The sequence below is a fragment of the Erythranthe guttata genome, chromosome 8, assembly GCF_056151865.1.
Source record: "Erythranthe guttata isolate IM_541 chromosome 8, IM_541, whole genome shotgun sequence".
In the NCBI taxonomy this organism is placed as follows: Eukaryota; Viridiplantae; Streptophyta; class Magnoliopsida; order Lamiales; family Phrymaceae; genus Erythranthe; species Erythranthe guttata.
Genome location: NC_142540.1, coordinates 1,406,498 through 1,427,126, shown reverse-complemented (window position 1 = coordinate 1,427,126; position 20,629 = coordinate 1,406,498). Strand labels below are relative to the sequence as shown.

Genomic DNA, 20,629 nt, shown 5'->3' with positions numbered 1-20,629 from the left:
TTTATTCCATGTGTATTTTACCTTTTCCCCCCTGTGAATTCGGAAAGTTAAACGTGTATTTGATTTTCAGTACATTTGTTAATATACAGTTGTTTATGACAACTAATTAATGATTAATGATTTATTAGTTGGTCTATTTTGTCGTTTAAAGAAAGAAGGTAAAATATTGGACCGAGCGGCGAGCAGTAATAAAAAATCTGTTCCGCAATAAACAAATTAGTTTCTCTCTCTACATCCACTCTTTCGACTTCCGATCCAGAGAGAGAAATTCATTGACCTGCCATTAACGGCGAAATCGAGAGCGATAATATATTTGCCGATAGTAATTTTTACCAATATATATATATATATTATATACGTAAATCGGGGGAAGCAATCGGGAACCCTAGGGTTGGTGGATTGGACGGGAATTTTTTTTTCGGTGGGGAGGTAAAATTTTCCAATGCTGCGGTGTTCGCCGCTGGGAAGGAAATCAGCGTGGTTGAATAGCCGCGGTGGCGGATCTGATGGTGAAGAGCGCGTTGTTAATTTTGGAGAATCAGTTGGACACGTTTGTTTTGAATAGTTTTAGGATTGACAATCTCGTCTGCGGCGGCGGCGGCGGTGATGGTGCCGGTGCTGATTTATTGATTTGTAGGAGGGTAAAAGTTGGAAATAGGAGGATAGTGGTGGAGAGGCGAGGCGGCGGAGGAAGATGCAGCTGCATTTCTCACCTAGCATGAGAAGTATAACGATATCGTCGAGCAGCAATGGACTAAATGGCAATGGGGGCGGAGATTTGATGAAGATCAAGGTCGCACCCCGCCACATTTCGTACCGCACGCTGTTCCACACCATCCTGATTCTTGCGTTTTTGTTGCCGTTTGTGTTCATTCTCACCGCCCTTGTCACCCTTGAAGGTGTCAACAAGTGCTCTTCGATTGGTACTTTCCTACACTTTCCTATCATATTTATCGGATTGTTAGTTTTATGTAGTTTATGATTGATTTGGGGTCATTGGTTTTAAAAATTCATTTATTTTGAGTTTTGAGGTGTATAGGTTGATATGGATCTGAATTGTGATTTGTGCCGTTCATCACGAGTCTGGTGCTTATATCTAATTGTTTTATGGACCAAACATTCAGAGACAAATCAAGGAACAAGCACCTTCCGGTTACTGAAGCAGTGTTCCTAAGTTAGGTTTTACTATGAACGGCATTGCCTTAGTAATTAGTATCAGACTTGTCGATTCCAAAGGTTGAGATATTGGTTTTATCTAGGAATTAGATTGTTGGTTTTACTTGAACTAATAATGTCTGCGATCCGAGTGTAAATAGCTTCTTGTCCCCTGTATGTTAATTTCTCTCGTCTTTTTACTGCGATTTTCAAGTCGTAATTGTGTGACGGGATACCATTCCTTCAGATGGACGGTTTCCAAATTATAGAGATCTCAAATTTAGACGTGTCATGAGTTAAAAAAAAATAAAAATAAATATGTGCTGTTCAAACTCCTTTTGGCGATGCCTTTTCCTATTATGTCAAACTAGATTGTTAGTCATTGGTGATACCGAGAAATGCTAATGAAAAGTGACTGACTCGGTATAGACCTATGTGTGAGTGTTGTTTTATTAATTGTTATCCACTCCTGGCCGTGGCTTTTCTTTTGTATCATTTTCTCTGCTCTTTTCCTTTCTTCATCTAAATGTTAAGTTGTGTGGTCCATTTTTATCCGAGAGGTTATTAACTCAAATCTGCTTTTGTGCTGCTTTCAGATTGTTTAGGACGACGGTTGGGGCCAAAGCTTCTCGGTAGAAATACTGATTCTGGGGTAATATATGATGATTTTCTTATATTGTCTGATTATTGCACCAAAAAAGTACAAAGAAAACGAAAACTAGATAACTCTTTATACAAACAATCCATCCTAAGAAACAGGCTGAACATTGTTATTATTTTTGTTGTGACAGAGGGTGCTCAAGGACTTTGTTAAGATCCTGAATCAAGTGAACACTGAGAAAGTCCCTGATGGTTTGAAGCTCCCAGACTCTTTTAGTCAGCTTGTTTCTGAAATGAAAACCAACAAGTATAGTTCGAAGGAGTTTGCATTGATTTTGAAAGGAATGGTATGTGTTTTGTCCCTGACCCGTCTCTTCATTATTGTACATACATTGCTAACATGTTCCACTGGCCTTGTGTGTAGCACTACTTTGCCCCATTTTATGTTTACATTTTATTGGATCGTCCTAGAGCTTTATTTCACAAGTAACTTAGTTTGAAAATATAATTTTCACCTAACAGCTTATTAATTCCGAACCATGTAAAGCAATTAGCATGTATTACCTTGCTTAGATGGTTATCATCGTTATGTTCCCCGTAATACGTTTACATCAGTTTGGAAATTTCTAGACGAGCTTTATATTTTTTACAAGTAATTCTTTTAGTTTGATAATTGTTTTTTCCTAACAGATGGAGAGGTCTGAAAGGGAAATCAGGGAGTCCAAGTTCGCTGAGCTAATGAATAAACATTTTGCAGCCAGTGCTGTTCCCAAGGGCATTCACTGCCTTTCATTGAGGCTGACAGATGAATATTCTTCCAACGCTCATGCACGCAAGCAGTTACCTTCTCCAGAGTTGCTTCCTTTGCTTTCTGATAACTCTTACCATCACTTTGTAGTGTCAACAGACAATATTCTAGCTGCTGCTGTTGTAGTTGCTTCTGCTGTCCAGTCATCTGCAAACCCTGCAAAGATTGTTTTCCATGTCATAACTGACAAGAAAACTTATGCAGGCATGCACTCATGGTTTGCACTGAACCCTGTCCCTCCTGCTATAGTTGAAGTAAAAGGTGTACATCAATTTGATTGGTTAACAAGAGAGAATGTTCCAGTTCTTGAGGCTGTGGAGAAACACTTCGGAATTAGGAATTATTACCATGGAAATCACATTGCTGGAGCCAATCTTAGCGATACAACTCCGCGGACATTTGCCTCCAAATTACAGGCCCGAAGTCCGAAGTATATCTCATTGCTCAACCACCTTCGTATATATCTTCCAGAGGTAATCTTCTGCAGTTGAACATATTCATCTTCCATGTAATGCGACATTTTTTTAGCTCTGGATTACTTAACCATATCTTCCGGAAGTTGGAGATTAATACATTATCATTCACAATTCTAAAGGTATGCCGTCGGACAAAATGCAACATGTGTTCATATTCAGCTCCTGTTTGTTTGCTGTTATGTATCTGAATGTATTTGATACCAACAAACAAATCAGAACTGGAAAGCCCAAAATTAGCAGGGGTATAAAATTTGCCCCTACGATTGAAACCTGGACATGTTGATTCCTTCATCTGCTAAAGGAAATTTAGCGCTTACGTGATTTTACTTGTCAGATTGTCTGCCAAGACTTTAGTCAAGACCTTTTCTTGTTAAACTCGGGAACGAGTTCAATAGATTCACGATTTAAGACCTTGTCCAATAACTAGAATATGTTTTTAATGCTGCTTGAATGAGTAGGATTCTCCCTGTTATATGATGAATGCGATTTTGCTTTTCGGTCTAGTTGCTTTTATATGGTTGTTTTATAGCTGGGATGGATATAATTGATTGATTCTATCATTATTTGGTCTGATATTTTCTATTCTCGTTTTGATTTTGTATTATTCATATTCAAGGCTGAGGTACGTTTGTTATGTTTTGCAGCTATTCCCGAACCTTGACAAGGTGGTTTTCCTAGATGATGATGTTGTGATTCAACGAGATTTATCTCCTCTCTGGAAAATTGATCTCAATGGAAAAGTTAATGGAGCTGTTGAAACATGTAAAGGTGAAGACAAGTGGGTTATGTCTAAGAGATTTAGGAACTATTTCAACTTCTCACATCCACTCATAGCAAATAACTTGAATGCTGAAGATTGTGCATGGGCTTATGGGATGAATATCTTTGACTTAAGTGCATGGAGAAAGACGAATATTAGAGATGCTTATCACATCTGGCTTAAGGAGGTAAATCAAAATTTCCATCCAGTATCAAAAATTTATTGATTATCTATTTATTTTGTTTTGACCAGTATTTATTTATAAAATATGGTTTGCTTGAAGCAAGCAAAATTTCCGCGTCTTAATTTTAGTTGCAACAGTAGCAAAGATTTTATGTGGCTTTGAAACTTATTCTCGTTATCATGATCACATTGTGATATGATAGTATTATGATCTCAATTAAGTGAGACTAAATTTGCTTCCTGATTTACATGGTACACATGAGATGGATACTTGTTTCGTAATAGCTATTCTGAGATCCCCCAGTCTCGATTACTATAACATTGCTGCTGATAAGTAAGAAATCTATTTGATATTCAGAATATTGAGTCCTGAAAAGAAAGTTCTAGAACTTGTATCTGAATACTACAATTACTATTTATTAAATCTAGTGGGTGTATGATAAGATAGGAAATTGTTTACTGCAGTTTAGATGCGAATATATCTCATTTTATTCAGCATTATGTTTTGTTCTCACAGAGGTTGTGTTTTATTACAGAATCTGAAATCGAACCTCACCTTATGGAAACTCGGAACTCTCCCTCCAGCTTTGATTGCATTTAGGGGTCACGTTCACCCAATCGACCCCTCCTGGCACATGCTTGGGTTGGGCTATCAGAACAACACCAACATCGAAAATGTGAAAAAGGCAGCGGTGATTCACTACAACGGCCAGTCAAAACCATGGCTTGAGATCGGATTCGAGCATCTCCGCCCATTTTGGACAAAATACGTAAACTACTCTAGTGATTTTATAAGGAATTGCCACATCTTGCAGTAGTAACGAACCCAACACCACTCGTAATACACTAATGAGGTGACGGGACAAAAGAATGAAGCATTATAAATATTCTCGAAGCATCTTTTGCGGAGGTAATATTTTTTTTCGATTTCTGATTGAAGTGGGAAACTGAGGATACGAGAGGGATCTTAAAAACATGTGAAATCTGGATTCGATTTGCTGGAAGAAGAGTTCAGTCTGTAAAGTTTGATTTGTTTTTCGTATGTTTTTGGTTGGATGAAGGACATTAAATTTTTTGACCTCCATGATGGGATTGCACTGAAAACGCATACCGGGTTCGTTAAAGGCAGAGATAGAACGAGGCTCCCACTGTGGCCCCATTGGCTGTAGAGATGATTCTTTTCCGTTTATTTCGTTTTTTTCAATTTTAAATTCAGATTTTTGTTGCTGATTTCTCCCATTTATTTTCGATTTGGCTGATAAAATATTTTGATTGTGATTCTAGTGTCGGTAGATTTGGAGGTTGGTTACAAGGACATGGTTGAGTTAGGGGAAAACACACCATAGCTATAGGCTATGTGGTCAGGTATTTATTTATTTTGTATGATTCATGCGGAACATTCTAGATGGTGCAATTTATTCTTTCATCTTATCTACTATTTTGACGTCATATATATTTTTTTGTCCCCTCTTATTTGTTAATTAATTAATTTAGAATATTCTTTACTGTTAATAAGAAAATGGGAATGTGAATTTTTAGTTGGTTATCTTGATAAATGATTCTTGTTATGGTGTTTGTCCAGTTGGCAACAAGAAGGCCATTGACATGTGATATATTATCCTCAAAGTTTGGATTCCTGATTACTAGACTAATAATTGGCCGCCTTATCTTTGCCTTTCCTCAAGATTCTCTACTTTATTATTTAATCTGTGACCGGTAAACGAGCTGAGCCTACTCGAAACTCGAACTCGAGCTTTTTATGAGTTGAGCTCAAACTTTTTTTTAATTGTTTATGAACTCACGAGCCAGCTCGCGAGCCTTCCTTTTATTATAATATATAAATTTTATTATAATATAAATTGTTATAATAATAGTAATAATAATAATATAAAAGGAACGTATGAAAATTAGAAAAATATATACTTACATTGCATTATTTATTTTGTAATTTATTTTGTTATAATATAAATAATTTTTAATAATAAAAAAATAATATTAAAAAAAACTAAAATGAGAGCTAATTATGGGAAAAGGAGAATAGAAGGTGGAAAATGGAGTCAACTATCATACCCTCTCTCTCTCTCTCTCTCTCTCTCTCTCTCTCTCTCTCTCTCTCTCTCTAGCATTTAATCAGCAAACAACCTTTATTTTATTTGGGCAGTGGTGTGTGCGTGTGCCAGTGTGTGTTGAGGAGTGTAGCTGGTAAGATTCTATTTTCATTTTTTAAATAATTAAATAAATAAAGGGCTTCTTCATATTAATTATGTTTCAGTGGAGTTTCAGTCTTATTCCCTGCTATAATATCATTGAAAGAGATTCTGTCTCAATTCATATCTCTCAGTCACACACAACAGAAGAACCAATATGAAAGAAAACCTTTTCACACAATTGAGTGCTGCATTCTTGATTTTGTAGTAAAACTACTCTTAACTTGGATTGGATATTTGATTGATCACTTTGCCGAAGAAACAAATCGAAAATCCCCCCCCCCCCCTTATTTTTTCTCGAAAAGAAAAGTCCGTTTCTTCAATAGTTTGAAGATGATGTCAGGATCACAAGATCAGCTCGAGATCAAGTTTAGGTTGACCGATGGATCGGATATCGGCCCGATAAATTATCCAGTTGCTACAAGTGTTGCTACTTTGAAGGAGAATATTATAGCTCAATGGCCTAAAGGTAAATTAGATCGAATATTTCGATTCCGTGTGTTGTCGTTTTAGATACATCTGGTAACATACATATTTGTTTTAAAACAGAGAAAGATAATTGTCCACTTACGGTTAAAGATATTAAGTTAATTAGCGCGGGAAGAATATTAGAGAATGCTAAAACCGTCGGAGAATGTAGGAGCCCGTTGTGTGATGTTCCAGGTGGTGTTACAACAATGCATGTTGTCGTTGTTCAGCAATTACAGGAGAAAGGTTCGATTTTTATTTTTTTTAGTAGTTGGACTCAATCGTTTTTTATTTTATTTTAATAATATTTTTTTAATCGAACAGAAAAGAAGTTGACGAGTGATGATCATAAGAAGAATCGATGTGTTTGTGTGATATTATGAGATGATTGCAGCCATTGATCGACACGATCAGTCAAGATTGAATACTCGCTTTTTTTTTCTTTTTTTTCTTTTTTTGTTTTATCCCCATTTTTGTGCAGATGAAGTTTCTGTGTCGGATATTGAATTATGAAGATAACAAAGACGATACTTACATGTATCGATGCTTGACCGAAACCTCGCAATTTATACCTCGTTTGGTTCTTGATTTGTAGATCAAGATTTGTTTTTCTCTAAATATTGCTTGAATCTTGATTACAGCCCTTGTTATGGTGATTTTATCAACTTATATGATGACATATGATTATATATCTGATGTGTATTTCTTTGTGAGCGAGCCAATCGAAATCGAGATCGAGTTCTAGAAAAATCACAATTGGCTGAAAAAGAAGAACATATTCATCTTTGGATCATATTACATATTGCACCTAAAAAAAAACTCCGCATTTTTTCACAATCATCGTTTCCTCAAATTCTGCAGCATCAAAGCCCGAGTTTTGCCGTCGGGTTCAAGCCCGATCTCGCGCATTTTCGCGTACAATTTTCTTGCCAAATCAATCTTATTCCTCAAACACATACCTTGAATAGCTGCATTATACAGAGATCCATTTGGTGCAGACTACAAAACAATAACAAACATCACTATATTAATATACAAAACACAAAATCACGAAAGATCGTTTTTTTTTTCTTTTTTTTTCTTTTTTCCTCAAAAAAGAATGTACCTCTAGAATCTCCTCCACTTCATCCCAAAGCGAACCCCAAACACATCCTCTCACCAAAGAAAGCAAAGTGAAAATATCGGGAGACTTCTTTTCCCTAACCATATGTCCGTAAACTTCCAAAGCCATCTTCGGTTTTCTGGCAGCCTCACAAGCGCCAATGACAAGGTTGTAAGAAGTAACCGAAACACGAAAACCAGAAGCTTCCATTCGCCACATCAGCTGCATCGCCCTCTCCCACAATCCAAGCCTACGACAAGACATCAAACACGTGTTGTACACATGCACATTCAGCACAGAAGCATATTCCTTTTTGATGCCGTCGAATAGCAAAAGTGCATCCGCGGGCCTATTAGCCCGGTTCAATGCACCAAGAAGCGCGTTCCATGTGAACGCATCGGGCGAGTAACCCAACGAGCTCATCAGATTATAAACCTTAAACGCCAGCTCGACTTTAGCTGCTTTTCCGAGCGAGTTAATCAAAGCATTACAAGAAATTAAACTCGGCTTAATCTCACTCTTGAGCATACATTGAAACACGTTTAGTGCCAAATCCCACTTCCCCTCTTTCGAGCATGCTCCGATAATAGCTTGCATTGCATCGTCACACGGGCTTAGCCCGTTTTGAACCATCTCGTGATACGCATCGAGAGCTAGTTCGTTTTGTCCACACCGCACAAATACGCAAATCAACAGACGGTAAGTGACAGCTGTCCCTACTAGGCCGTTGTCTTTCAAACTCGTCCATATTTTCAGAGGCGGGCCCCACTTGTTCGTCTTTGCGAATATTGCTATCATGGTGTTGTAGACGATTGCGTCCATGTGTTTCTTGTTTCTGATGTCGCTTTCGGATTCCTCAAAGATTCTCAATGCTGCATCGCAGCTCCGAAAACTGGCAACTGCTTTTAGAATTAAGGTGTACGTGTGCCCTGTGGCGATTTCTTTCGATTTCATGAATTCAAATACTTCCAAGGCATCTTCGATCCTCCGATTCCTTAAGAGGCACGAGAGCAGCGAATTACAAGCGTGTGCATTCGGTAGCAAATCGGAGAATTCCATTGATCTGTATAATGACAACGCGCTTCTAACTTTGTTCGATCTGCTGAGATTCAAAAGCCTGTTTGATAGTATCTCCTCGTCCCTTTCCTCCAAGTAATACATCTCATTCGAAGACTCGTCAAAGGTATTCTTCGAAGATACCTTCGGACGACTATTGAAATGATTTCGATCTTCCGAATCTTGGTTGGATAAATTACCCCAAGGTGGCGATATCTGCTGAGTGTGGTTTTCGCTAAAAGCTTCGTTTTCTTCGAAAAACGGTGTTCCTTCTTCTTCACAAGCTGAATCAAACTCAAGACTTGCAACTCTACTAAGCTTTACACTTGAATCTTTTCGTTGCTCTACTGATTTACATAACAAAGAAGTTTGATTCTTGGCACAATTCATCTTTGTTCTTAATCCCCAATTGAAATACGCACAAGTGATGAACTGAAAATCGCCTCTCAAACTATGCCTTGTTGAACAACAATCATACATGTTGAGCACCTCCGCCGCCATTACCATGTATATATATATATATATATATATATATATATATATATATATATATACAGACAATCGTATTTGTATATACCAAAACTTGTATTCAAAATTCAAATTAGGTTTTCTTGAGCTCAACGAATTCTTCACTTTTGAGGAAGAAAGACTTGAATTATTGAATTCCGAAGAAAAATTCAGATTCCACTCTGGAATGAAAGATTTAAAAATCTAAGAAAGATTGAAACTTTACCTGAAAAAATCATTCGGCATGAATGGGGGAAGTCTTTATCTGAAGAGTTTGTGGAGTTAAGAGGAAAATATAATCTTAAAACATACCGAGCAATACGACGTCGTTTCAGGGTTTAATATTGTCTGAAAAACAAAAGAACAAAAAAAGGGGGAAAAAAAAAAAAGCGAAACCCTCAAAATCGCCCAAAACCTAAAACCCCGCGATACACGAAATCGAAATGGGTAAATCAATCTCTCAACATCAATAATTTAGTTCTTAATTGTGTTATTTACAGTGTGTTACCTGTTATTAATGGCGGATTTGTTGTTGATTGCAGATGACGAAGTAGAGAAAGAGGGAAAGAGAAAAAAGGCGACGATGGAGGGTGTTGCGTCGCTAGCACTTTTGCCCAACGGCTCTATTTCCGGCCACTTTATTCATCTTCCCCACTCCATTTGCTATGGCCTCCATGGAACTGGTACTATTTTTTTTTTTTTTTTTTTTTTTTAATTTCATTTTTCTGCTCTTTGATTTTGAATTTATTTGTTTATTATTCGAGTTTTCTCAGTGTGGAAATTTTGCTACTTTTTTTCGTATTTTTACGGGTGACAGAGCTCGAGTGTGAGAGGGAGTGCAGCCATGGCGAAGACTACCGGTTGATCAAGCTCAGTATAACAGATTATAACGTTAGTTAGTTACGTCTTTCTGTTTACTTCCGCCTTCCGCTGCTTTCGTAAACACGCATTTCTTGTTGTTTTTTGTCCTCGTTTGAAATAAACGGAACTTGATTGACGTATGAATTGTGATTAAACTCAGAGTAAGAAAGAAAGAAACGTTGTGGTCGAGTGCAGAGGGCACGATGCTGCCAAGATATGTAACACTGATCATGCCCACGGGTGAGTAATTTACGGAACGTATTGTCTATATATATATATATGTGTGTGTGTGTGTGTGTGTGTGTGTGTGTGTGTGTGTGTGTGTGTGTATTCAAGGGGTTTTGATTTGGTAACAAGGTGGCAAAAGGATGTAGTCGGTATGGTTGAAGAGAAGAAGCATGAGAAATGCAAGGTTTCGGTTACGTTCGAATGTGAAACGTTGAAATCTGATAAAGCAGCCGAGGACCATCTCAGCAAATTCATGCCCAAGTTAGTCGGCATGGATGCTGTCGGTAAATTACTAAATTTACGACCACTTCTGTTTTCTTACGAGTTCGTTTTCTTGAAAATATAGTAAAAAAAAAGTGTAATTAACTTGTTTTTTTATTCGAAATGTAGCTTGGTGTCAAAAAATGTTCTTGATTCATTTTATGTAATTCTTAACACGGAAAAATTCGTTTGCAGTTAATATTGGCCCCATGACTATCACTGGGTTGGATTTTGATGCAGAAACCGAACACGAGTGCACCGAGCAGAACGATTGACAGCAAAAACCCGATTTCTGGTTTCTGTTTGAATGTTACATGTATGTATACATATGATCATTTATTCATTTATGATTATTACGAGACGTATAATCGATAGTACTTTTTGAACGACATGTATTGGGTTTTTCATAGATGTCATGAACAAAAAATTACAACTCACTCTGATGCTTCATCTGCATCAGTATCGGAGAAGGGCAAAAGCGTACAAACACCCATCACATGCCCGTTAAGACACACGTAACACTCGATACAATCTTCGTAAGCACCGAGCCTCCAGCTGGCGCTGGGAGGCACCATCTTCGCCGCCACCATATCCCACATCTTCACCTTACAGTAGGGACAAACCTCCGTCGGATGGAGCGGGGCCCGCTTACCGATCAGCATTTTCTTGACCCTCGTATTCGCGAAAGACTTAAATACCCCCCGAAAGAATCCAATTTCCTCTTCGCCCCCTTGGTCAAGATGGTCGCAAGAATCGGACACATATAATACATCGTTTCTGCACTGCGGTAATAAAAAGCTCTTCCCCGATGTTCTAGAAAAACGGGGGCGAGGTACAAAGTGACTAGGTATGGTTTGAATATCGTTGAATAGTAATCCATCTTCGTTATTACAATTATTACCGGAACAACAAATGAGGAGTTTGCCGAGTGCTCTCCAATTGCCGTCCATGATGTGGGTCCCACTCGAGTGTAAATCGAGGATCATTTTCGGAGCCCGTTTCGTGCAGAACTCTTTCCACAGGACCCGTTTCGCGAGATCTTCGAACCATTTGCACGTGCGAGAAAGATTTACGATCGATTTAGGGTTCCAGTTTAAATGATTGAAAACTAAGAATATCACTTCTTCTGTGATGTGGCCTTTTGTGCAAAGACAGGTCGATGAGTGCACGCAGCGGTGTTGCTTTGTCGGAACCATTACGGTACTTTTCACCTGGTAATGGAATTATAAATCATGATCAAACTCTTAGTACAGATTTACTTGGAGAAAAAAAAAAAAAAAAAAGAAAAAGAAAAAAGATCAACATAACATAAAACAATGATAACCGGTGAGTTGATAAACCGAAACCGAAATCGAAACCGAACCTTTGAGGAAGAAGTAGAGATATATGAGATTGTTCTAACAAGAAAAGAGAAACAAGAATATAAGGATTAGGCATGTAATATAAAAGGCCAAAACTTTGAAGCAGACAAAACTGTGAAGTCACCTATATGGTGATAACGTGCAAGAAATACCGAATACCCTTTTTTTTCTTTATTTATTAGGGTAACTTACGGCCGCAACCCTGAGGTAAGGTCAAATTACGAAAAACTCGATCATGTTTGGGTAATTACAATGAACCCCCTAAACTATGAATCTTCTTACACATCCACCCTTATGGTGTTAATTTCAACATAATCTTCTACATTCAGTGGAATGTTGTCTAGTTTGTATATGTTTTGGGCAAGAAATGTAGTTTCTGATGCACCACAATCTGATATTTACAAGTCAAGAGACACATTTTACGATCATCTTGTTTCAATAAATGGAGGTCGAATGTGATAAAACGGGTACAAATAGGAGAATATTCCACATAGCCTAGAAGATTCCACTAAATCTGACACCGCAAGGGTGGACGGGTAAAAAGATTCATAATTGTAGGGTGGTTGTAATTACCCAAACATAAGGGGTTTTTTCGTAATTTGACCTTACCTCAGGGTAACCGTAATTTACCCTTATTTATAATTTTTTTTTTTATCAGAGACAATTCTTGACTTGTTCCTGAGATATTTTGCTCAGTGATGGTGCAAAAAGCCAAATATGCGAGTCAGGAAAGTGGTTTTTTCTGGAAATTGCTCATCTATGACGATATATTAATATGCATGTATCTATCTATATACATGCATACACATATTAATAGTGTTTGTGTTGTATATGCATGTATCTATATACATACACACACATATTAATAGTGTTTGTGTTGCAGGTGATCAGAGCTCTTCCTTTAAGAATTTATCATTTTAATCTATAAACATAAACTATTTACAAACTTAATACAGAGAGTGATTTATTATTTAGAAACTTCCTGCATTTTCTGTTAATTACAGGGGAAAAAAAACAATCATCTATAATGTAATTTCAAGGCTAGCTGAAATACAAACATATATATATATATATATATATATATATATATATATATATATATATATATGATATAACTCGATGAAGTTCACCGATTGCATCGTACGAACACAAACCGTGCTAACACATCTCAACAATTTCAAAGAAACCGCTCTCTGTTTATTTACAAGATTTCCATATCCATCACAAACACACACTACAACAAGCATCCATGAACCTTAAACTTGTCTTGCAAAAGACATCTTCAAACCAGACAAAGCAACTAGAAAACCAACACGAAGAAAAAAAAAATCTGTTACTGTGTTAAAAACCGAAACAAGCATATCCGGAAATTCACAAAGTCAAACTCAGCAACTCAAGGAAGGCCAACTACATATAGTTTTCCCTTCTCCCTCTTCCCCTCGGTCTAAAAAATCCTAAGAAAGAAGAAAGAACAAGCATAACCTACTATCCAACATGACCGCCATTGGCCGCTGAAGAAATCTACATGGCGCATATTTGGCAGTATTAGGAACTTGCAAATATCACTCCTTTATAACCCCCACACGTATTATTCACCTAAAAAAGTTACTCTAAATTGACAGGAAAAAATAAAAGATAACGAGAAATTTTTCACCGCTCAACCGATAGCCTGCATAGAAGGTTTCGTCTCTTGTAGGGAAATCACAGTTTCAAAAGCTCCCACAAGGGCTCTAACCTTACTTATCCTACTCTCGACAAGCTTACTCGCAGTTTCTTCGATAACATTATTGAATAAACCTTGACCGTCTTTCTTGCCCTGCACATCTTGATGCTTTAAGACGACCTTTTCAGACGAAAGTTCTGCACCAGATGCAGCATCGCTGAGTCCAGCCTTTTTCAAGATTCTCCTCCTCAAAGCACCCTTGCCTTCTTCTGCCCCAACGATTCTTGCCCTTCTAAATCTGAGTTTTCTAGGGCCGCTATTGTCCGACTGAAGGTCGACTACTTTCCCACTTCTGAACTTCAACTTCACAGGAGAGCTGTATTTTTCTTCAGAAACAACCACCCCCCTAGTCTTTTTCAGAGATTTCTTTTGAAGATTCTCTTTTACAGGTGGTAGTTTGCCGATCTCCAGCGACTCGTTGCTGTCGGAGATTAATCCATCTCCACTGTACTCGATCTCTCCATTTTCTTCTTCTTCGTAAGACGACAATGATGAAGTCTTTCCGTGAGACAGTGATTTGGCAGATGATGTAGATGGAAGTGACGAATTGGCATGATCATTGAGTTTGGACTGGAGGACACTGTTCTTAGTTTCTATCTTGATGACATGCAAGGTTTTCTCGGGAATCTTCTGATTTGTGGATGTCTTGGTCTTGATCCTGCGTATCCTAGTTTGAGCCGTCAATGGCAACACCAATTTCGGGTTTTTGGTTCTTCCTGTAATATTGTATGCTGTCTTGATGACAGGAACTTTACGGGACAAAATAGCAGTAGTAGGTTCCGGTACTTTCTTTGCAGATTTGATGGATGCTCTCGTATTTTGGCCCGTTTCCTCATTACTATTTATTTTCCCTTTCCCACGTGTGTCATTTGAATAGTCGGATGAAGATGATGGTTTAAGCTTAACAGGCTTCATAGCAGTGGGATGCTGTTTGGGCAGATAAGTTGTCTTTTTCTCAGCTCTTGAGATTTTATTATCTGTAGAAGAAGAACCTTGTTTTACTCGACCTTCGATCTTTTTAGATGGAAAGGATACACTTTTGACAAGTTCAGGGGGATCTGGTGAAGCAAGATTCTGAGTTGGCAAAATGGTCTTGCTATTATAAACAGGTGAAATTTTCTGTGGGGAAAAAGTTTTGGCAACGGGAGAAATTTTGGGTTTTCGCATATAGGATTTAGTAATAGGAGAAGGCAGGTGAGGTGAATGGTTTTTGGTATCAGTTGAATTCTTGTCGTTCTTGACTGTCTTTTCCTTATCCAATGATGTCTTGGGTTTTCGAGAATAGGATTTCGTACCAGGAGAAGAAACGTCGGGTGAACGGATTTTCTTGGATTTAGTACCAGGAGAAGGAAGGACAGGTGAACAAATTTCGGTATCTATTACAGGCTGGTTCCTCACTGTTTTTTCCTTGTCCAAGGATGTCTTGGGGTCTCGAGAATAGGATTTGGTGTCCGTCTCGGAATTTTCATAGACAACCTTTTCCTTCTTTTTGTCACCAGAAACCGTAATCTCCACAGTATACATCTCACTGGACAAAGATTTTGCAATTCTTCTTCGTAGGGGCTTCTTTGCCTTTTCAAACGAATGTTTTCCTCCGTATTTACACAAATCATGGCAAGAACCAGTGGAAGCTCTGAGATAATGAGGAACCACGTTCCGACCGCTGTTGACGGAATCTGATTTATCGCTTGAATTTCTCGTTGAACTGTCTCCAGCGTGATGGGAACCAATGGATGCTATGTTAGAGCGGACATGCGCATTGTGTCCACTAATTGGAGATTCCGAATTTGCAGCAGAATTTTTGCTTATTATGTCATTGCTTTCCAATTCAGTTTTTTCCGGAGTTAACAGTGAATCGATAATTTCTTCGGCCATGGAAAACGTAGAATCCTACAAACAGAACATACATACGAATAAGGAGATGTGATTGCACTACATAAACCCAATATATGCTAGATGATCATTAATAATACTTTGTTCCTGGTCTGTACACAAAAGCATCCATGAAAAAAACAAAAAAGAGATCTTGATCTGGTTATTGTTAATAATCTCTAACGAATGTAGATAAATTCCCAACAAAATGGGAAAAAACGAAAGCTTTCCGAATTTACCTACACTCAACCTAAATAACATTTCCCATCATAAAGCAGTCAATCACAAACACAAGCACTTTACGACCTCTTCGAATCCAATCGACGGAAAAACGAAAACATAGAAACAAAATTTCCAAAACATAATCGGAATCATAACCAAATTAATTAAGCCTTACAGGAAAAGCCAATTACCAATTAGAAAATCTCCCAGAAGACTTTGCAAAAAAAAAAAACAAATTCTAAATCAATCAAACACCAATCACAGGATCAACACAACAAAAAAGCAAAATCAGAACGAATCTCTGTTCCTCTAAATGAAGGAGAATGCTGCATCAACAGACAAACAATTAACAAAACAGATGATCCACAATTCATAGACACAGAAAAGCCGGTTATTGAATGCTGCATTTAATTGAGGGGGCATTAAAGAAACCCTAAAACAAAACCGCGTACCTTTTCGTTTTTCCCTCTTTTTTTTTTCTAATGTCGACCTTTTCTTCTTTACTGCTTTACCGCAAAGCAAACGAAAATCCCTAAGGGAAGAAATGATGAAATATTCAAAAGGAACAGAGGATTAGTATATGATTAATTAATTTATTCATCCATTTTTATATGATGATTTTGAGATATGATATCGAGATCGTGCAAGCAACGCATGTGAGATTTGGGTGGGTTCTAGGGAGGTGAAGATGAGTCCCCTTTGTATTACTTTCCGCGTTTTTGTTTGTTATACACACAATCTCTGTTTCCTAGAGAGAGAAACAAGAGAGAGAGAGAGAGAAGGTTTATTGTGCGTGTGTGTGTGTGTGTGTGTGTGTGAGAGAGAGAGCAATGGCGGAAGGTGGGAAGAAGCTTTTAGAAGGTCGGCGCCATTTCTTCTTGTTCCGCGCGTAGGTGGTACTACATAATAATAATATATTACTCAAATATTATTTAATTATGTAGAATTAAATAATAATAATATATTACTCAACCTAGTCTAATAAAATCATATTGATTGATAATTCACTTTGACATAAAAATATTTGAGATAGTCAAAAATGAAATCCTATAGTAATAATTAATGCAATTTCAATTGAAAAGGGGTGTCAGGATTAAACACTTTTCTATTGTATAGTCAAATATCATGTATTTCACCTAAACAAATCCAATTTAACCCCCAAACCAAATTCCAGTCACTTGTCCGCGGCGTGCACTCACGCGCCACCTGGTGCGATTAGAAGATGCTAAAGAATCAGAGTGGTTGCACCACCCCCAACAAAGGTTGAGCTTTGACAGTTTATTCAATTTTGTTGGGGTTGTTTTTGAAATATTTTATCAGCAGTTGGGCTCATCTAACTATAAATAAACATTTTTTTTCATGGCAAATTACTATCTCCTCCTTAAGTAAGTTTAAATTACGAAAAAAAAGAAAAACATCTTATTTGAGTAAATTACAACAATCCCCTCAATTATATATTTTCTACAGTCCACTCTTACGGTATTAATTTTACCTAATGAATGAGGGTTTTCTTGTAAAACAATACATAATTGAAGGGATGATTGCAATTACCCAAACAAAATGGGGTTTTCATAATTTAATCGTACCTGAGAGGGTGTGACCGTAATTTGCCATTTTTTTAGGACAAGATGTCAGATTGAAGTCCCAACTTGTTTATATTATCACTTGATTAGTTTAGTGGTTAATCTCTGATCTGGTCTATTCTATGCTACACTGGGGGAAATACACCGAGTGGATCTTTACTATTCATGTACACTTAAACCCGCACACACCAACATTGGTATGTGTAGATCAACAGTAAAAAATCACTCAGTATAGTCTGCATCGGGTGTAGCATAGAAATAACTCTCAGTTCTAGTTATGGTATAATTGACTTGCATTGCTTTTAATTGATAAATAATTTGTGTGGGCATAGGATTCTATTCCTTTCACTACTTTTTGCACCCCCTAAATCAAAGTCCCCATGCTTCATATTTAGCATGTTATTTCCCACAAGTCAAGTCATCATTTCATATGATAACAAAATAACTATGGCTCATCTCTCTCATCTCTCTCTCTCTCTCTCTCTCTCTCTCTCTCTCACACACACACACACACACACACAGATTTTAGTTGGACCAGTTGGTGGATGAGATTGTCAATCTACCATAACCCTCCACCAAAAAACAAGATTTAATTATCCACAATTTGCCATAATTGAAGCTCAAAAGACAACTTGCTATTACCCTACTTTGCTTCCACTACCCTTAAAGCAAAGTAATCGAATATTCGATCTAACCGAACGAGGAAGACAAAGATGAAGTCAAAGGGTATATCGAAAGATTCTACATTAATACATTTTCATGTAATTGCGCAGTCAAATTGATAATCAAACTATTCGGTTTAACGAATATACGGTACTATATTAATTTATTCAAAATATATATATATATATAGACTAGATGTATCTACAAAATTTACCGGGAAAAAAAAGGGCCGTACTTGATGAATTGCAGTTTATCATTTTTTGCGACCTGAGACTGTTTTCTTCACAGCTCCAACCGAGACCAAGAACTGATCGAGAGACGATAGTGTCTTCATATCGTCTGGTGGGAAATAGCTGGCGGCTTTTCCAAGAAGGGATGTGAATAGAAACGACAGTGAAGGCCTTGTAATATAGCGCTCTTCTAGAAGATCATCAAGAAACGCAAACGATGCTAGAAAATCGGATCTGCTTGCGTTGATCGGTGCAGCAAAATGTGCAGGGATTATTCTCTTGAATTTCCAATCCCGCGCAATTCGATCTATCCAATCTTTCACCTGAATTTTTTTTCCAACGAAAAATTAAAAGATGAGCATCATTGTATCGAAATTCGAACAATGGACAATAATACGAATGAATTCATGACACAGAAAGAACTGTGTAAATATCAATGCAAAGCACTAGTAGTTTCACATGTTATGAAAACAGAGGTGTAGTTTTATTACAGCATATTTTGATTTCGTACGAGGTTGTCAGAACTTGCCTTTTCAGGTACTTTGCTGAAGACAAGAGTCTTAACAATGGGAGAGACAATAAGCTTCTGCGACATCTGAGAAAAGCTAGCGTTCGGCTCCAACAGATTTGAGGGGCCAAGAAACAAGATTTGGAGGACCATTCTTTCCCATCCTGTATTATCGGAAAGTGAAATATGTCAGCGTTTTAAGACAGGACACTTTCAAGAACATAGTATGTATTTTACCCTTTTGTCTGTTCATTTTGTTGTCGACAACTGGTTCGTCGGATACTTCCCTTCCTTTACTAAGAATTCTGACAGCCAAACCATTCTTTGCAGATGCCAACAAAGACTCGTTGCTAATGCATTCGGGCGGCTGCATCGGAACGTAAATGACAGCATCTGTCACAAGCAGCGTCCTTGTACGTTTATGATAAAACGCCACCTCAACATATGGTCCAATTCCTTAAAAAAAAAAAAAAGAGATAATATATTATTAAATAGAGTAACTAAAACTCGAGTTAGTGAATGTGATAACTGGTAAGTGCAGTACCAACTTCGGGAGAGCTCAAGACTTTCTGTTCGATTTCGTCCGCAAATGGGGTCGACAAGTCTTCGTCTTGCAATGTTTTGGAGCGAAAAATACCGAAAAATTCGAGGGGCAAATTTAGGGGCCAGCTCCACTGACGCGGCGCCACCCATACTTGAGCTTGAGGAAACTTTCTCGAAAATGGGCCGACGAATATTTTGTGTTCGTACGCAAATGTAGGCAGGATTATATATTCCACCGGAGCATCTAATTCTTTCACAAGCTGCAAAACAAGAACCATTATTACTTATTTGTAAATAACACCATTGAAAGATTGTTCTATATATATATTTAGAAAGAAAATCGACATTGACACGATTACCTGAATGCACTCTTTGGTTGGAGCAATAGGGGCGTGGACCCACAATCCGCCCGATTTCAGTTTGATAACCGTCATTCGTATGTTTGTGGAAACGCTACTGAAACCGAGTGCTTGTTCTTGTTCGAATAACCATATGCCATCTTTCACAGCCTGAAATTCTAACAGATCAAACAGTTGGAAGTTTGAACTGGCCCATAAATTAATTAATTAATAATTACATCTTTCATTTTTATGAACTGGGCCAAAAATTCAAGGGAAAATCAAAAGAATTGAGATATTCATATTTTGCACAGAATTAACCAGCAACTAATTTTGTAATTAAACCAGGCAACGGACTAACCTCGTATCTTTGGGTGCGGCGGTTGAGAAAGGGGCCGAGGGGGAAGGGGAATCCGGTAAAGTTGAAGTAGAACCTTCCTCCGCCGCTAGCCTCGCCGTTGGCGGCGGCGGTGACCACCAAACGGACATCGTTTCTATCTCTGCTTCTTCTGATGGGTTTCACTTGGAAGCAAAGACCCTTCAACTGCACCGCCGCGCTAAGGAAGCTGGAATTGAATTCCGGCGAACGGAACGGAGAACATTTTGGTGAAGAAGCAGCAATGGCCGCCGCCATTTTCTCCTCCTACCAAAAATTAATCGAACAAAAAGTTCAGTCGACCCACCGGATAATATGAAATAATAGTGTGGATTTAGGACTGGACACGTGGACGAACTAACTTCCATCTATCCTAGTTGGAATTTTCTGTGGACCACAGTAATAGTGAAAGAAATTATTTTTGTCTAACTTATCTGAATTAATATTTAGGGTAAATTATAACAACCCTTGAGGTATATCAAATTCAAAAAAAACCCTCATGTTTGGGTAATTACAAACACCCCTCAACTATAAATCT

The 20,629-nt window shown here is 37.8% G+C and overlaps 7 protein-coding genes across 12 annotated transcripts; 3 read left to right on the top strand and 4 right to left on the bottom strand.

Moving 5' to 3' along the window:
* Positions 1-342: 342 nt before the first annotated feature.
* On the top strand, positions 343-5,431 carry LOC105971079 (putative galacturonosyltransferase 14). 2 transcript variants are annotated; one of them, XR_001174017.2, is made up of 7 exons: positions 343-923; positions 1,752-1,807; positions 1,947-2,102; positions 2,446-3,036; positions 3,684-3,986; positions 4,519-4,892; positions 5,044-5,431. XR_001174017.2 is itself a non-coding variant. In XM_012995929.2 (6 exons), the coding sequence occupies exons 1-6, from the start codon at positions 695-697 to the stop codon at positions 4,798-4,800; spliced, it is 1,617 nt and encodes a 538-aa protein (XP_012851383.1). In that variant the 5' UTR covers positions 343-694; the 3' UTR covers positions 4,801-5,431. The 2 variants fall into 2 exon arrangements, 1 of the variants encoding a protein (XP_012851383.1); XM_012995929.2 differs by having other exon boundaries at positions 4,519-5,431.
* On the top strand, positions 5,208-7,385 carry LOC105971140 (membrane-anchored ubiquitin-fold protein 2). 3 transcript variants are annotated; one of them, XM_088821522.1, is made up of 4 exons: positions 5,208-5,347; positions 6,533-6,658; positions 6,739-6,903; positions 6,982-7,385. In XM_088821522.1, the coding sequence occupies exons 1-4, from the start codon at positions 5,338-5,340 to the stop codon at positions 7,038-7,040; spliced, it is 360 nt and encodes a 119-aa protein (XP_088677648.1). In that variant the 5' UTR covers positions 5,208-5,337; the 3' UTR covers positions 7,041-7,385. The 3 variants fall into 3 exon arrangements, with proteins under 3 accessions (XP_088677648.1, XP_012851443.1, XP_088677649.1); XM_012995989.2 differs by lacking the exon at positions 5,208-5,347 and having other exon boundaries at positions 6,248-6,658; XM_088821523.1 differs by lacking the exon at positions 5,208-5,347 and having other exon boundaries at positions 6,439-6,658; positions 7,139-7,385.
* Positions 7,386-7,396: 11 nt separating this feature from the next.
* EMB2076 (Pentatricopeptide repeat (PPR) superfamily protein) lies at positions 7,397-9,411 on the bottom strand. The gene is made up of 2 exons (XM_012995920.2): positions 7,763-9,411; positions 7,397-7,656 (listed from the first exon to the last, which is right to left on the bottom strand). The coding sequence occupies exons 1-2, from the start codon at positions 9,320-9,322 to the stop codon at positions 7,495-7,497; spliced, it is 1,722 nt and encodes a 573-aa protein (XP_012851374.2). The 5' UTR covers positions 9,323-9,411; the 3' UTR covers positions 7,397-7,494.
* A 157-nt stretch (positions 9,412-9,568) lies between these two features.
* LOC105971130 (uncharacterized) lies at positions 9,569-11,926 on the top strand. 2 transcript variants are annotated; one of them, XM_088821521.1, is made up of 7 exons: positions 9,569-9,769; positions 9,865-10,005; positions 10,140-10,213; positions 10,344-10,423; positions 10,541-10,695; positions 10,868-10,988; positions 11,133-11,926. In XM_088821521.1, the coding sequence occupies exons 1-6, from the start codon at positions 9,766-9,768 to the stop codon at positions 10,945-10,947; spliced, it is 534 nt and encodes a 177-aa protein (XP_088677647.1). In that variant the 5' UTR covers positions 9,569-9,765; the 3' UTR covers positions 10,948-10,988; positions 11,133-11,926. The 2 variants fall into 2 exon arrangements, with proteins under 2 accessions (XP_088677647.1, XP_012851432.1); XM_012995978.2 differs by lacking the exon at positions 11,133-11,926 and having other exon boundaries at positions 10,868-11,061.
* LOC105971119 (EID1-like F-box protein 2) lies at positions 11,051-11,868 on the bottom strand. Its single transcript, XM_012995969.2, has one exon. It carries the CDS (start codon positions 11,866-11,868, stop codon positions 11,107-11,109), a length of 762 nt encoding a protein of 253 aa, XP_012851423.1. The 3' UTR covers positions 11,051-11,106.
* Positions 11,927-13,208: 1,282 nt separating the features above from the next.
* LOC105971054 (uncharacterized) lies at positions 13,209-16,769 on the bottom strand. 2 transcript variants are annotated; one of them, XM_088821520.1, is made up of 2 exons: positions 16,303-16,769; positions 13,209-15,646 (listed from the first exon to the last, which is right to left on the bottom strand). In XM_088821520.1, the coding sequence occupies exon 2, from the start codon at positions 15,629-15,631 to the stop codon at positions 13,691-13,693; it is 1,941 nt and encodes a 646-aa protein (XP_088677646.1). In that variant the 5' UTR covers positions 15,632-15,646; positions 16,303-16,769; the 3' UTR covers positions 13,209-13,690. The 2 variants fall into 2 exon arrangements, with proteins under 2 accessions (XP_088677646.1, XP_012851365.2); XM_012995911.2 differs by having other exon boundaries at positions 16,042-16,303.
* A 1,395-nt stretch (positions 16,770-18,164) lies between these two features.
* On the bottom strand, positions 18,165-20,496 carry LOC105971089 (lysine-tRNA ligase). Its single transcript, XM_012995936.2, has 6 exons — positions 20,077-20,496; positions 19,737-19,886; positions 19,379-19,637; positions 19,072-19,290; positions 18,856-18,998; positions 18,165-18,649 (listed from the first exon to the last, which is right to left on the bottom strand). Exons 1-6 carry the CDS (start codon positions 20,347-20,349, stop codon positions 18,350-18,352), a joined length of 1,344 nt encoding a protein of 447 aa, XP_012851390.2. The 5' UTR covers positions 20,350-20,496; the 3' UTR covers positions 18,165-18,349.
* Between the last annotated feature and the right edge of the window lie 133 nt (positions 20,497-20,629).

Coding starts and splice junctions, on each gene's coding strand:
- LOC105971079 (XM_012995929.2), top strand. CDS start 695: ATGCAGCTGCATTTCTCACCTAGCATGAGAAGTATAACGATATCGTCG. Junction 2,103..2,445: donor CATTGATTTTGAAAGGAATG/GTATGTGTTTTG, acceptor TTTTCCTAACAG/ATGGAGAGGTCTGAAAGGGA. Junction 3,037..3,683: donor TTCGTATATATCTTCCAGAG/GTAATCTTCTGC, acceptor TATGTTTTGCAG/CTATTCCCGAACCTTGACAA.
- LOC105971140 (XM_088821522.1), top strand. Junction 6,659..6,738: donor TATAGCTCAATGGCCTAAAG/GTAAATTAGATC, acceptor GTTTTAAAACAG/AGAAAGATAATTGTCCACTT. Junction 6,904..6,981: donor TCAGCAATTACAGGAGAAAG/GTTCGATTTTTA, acceptor TTAATCGAACAG/AAAAGAAGTTGACGAGTGAT.
- EMB2076 (XM_012995920.2), bottom strand. CDS start 9,322: ATGGTAATGGCGGCGGAGGTGCTCAACATGTATGATTGTTGTTCAACA. Junction 7,657..7,762: donor AAGTGGAGGAGATTCTAGAG/GTACATTCTTTT, acceptor ATTGTTTTGTAG/TCTGCACCAAATGGATCTCT.
- LOC105971130 (XM_088821521.1), top strand. Junction 10,006..10,139: donor CTATGGCCTCCATGGAACTG/GTACTATTTTTT, acceptor TACGGGTGACAG/AGCTCGAGTGTGAGAGGGAG. Junction 10,214..10,343: donor TCAGTATAACAGATTATAAC/GTTAGTTAGTTA, acceptor GATTAAACTCAG/AGTAAGAAAGAAAGAAACGT.
- LOC105971119 (XM_012995969.2), bottom strand. CDS start 11,868: ATGGTTCCGACAAAGCAACACCGCTGCGTGCACTCATCGACCTGTCTT.
- LOC105971054 (XM_088821520.1), bottom strand. CDS start 15,631: ATGGCCGAAGAAATTATCGATTCACTGTTAACTCCGGAAAAAACTGAA.
- LOC105971089 (XM_012995936.2), bottom strand. CDS start 20,349: ATGGCGGCGGCCATTGCTGCTTCTTCACCAAAATGTTCTCCGTTCCGT. Junction 19,887..20,076: donor GCCGCACCCAAAGATACGAG/GTTAGTCCGTTG, acceptor TTAGAATTTCAG/GCTGTGAAAGATGGCATATG. Junction 18,999..19,071: donor CAAAATGAACAGACAAAAGG/GTAAAATACATA, acceptor CCGATAATACAG/GATGGGAAAGAATGGTCCTC.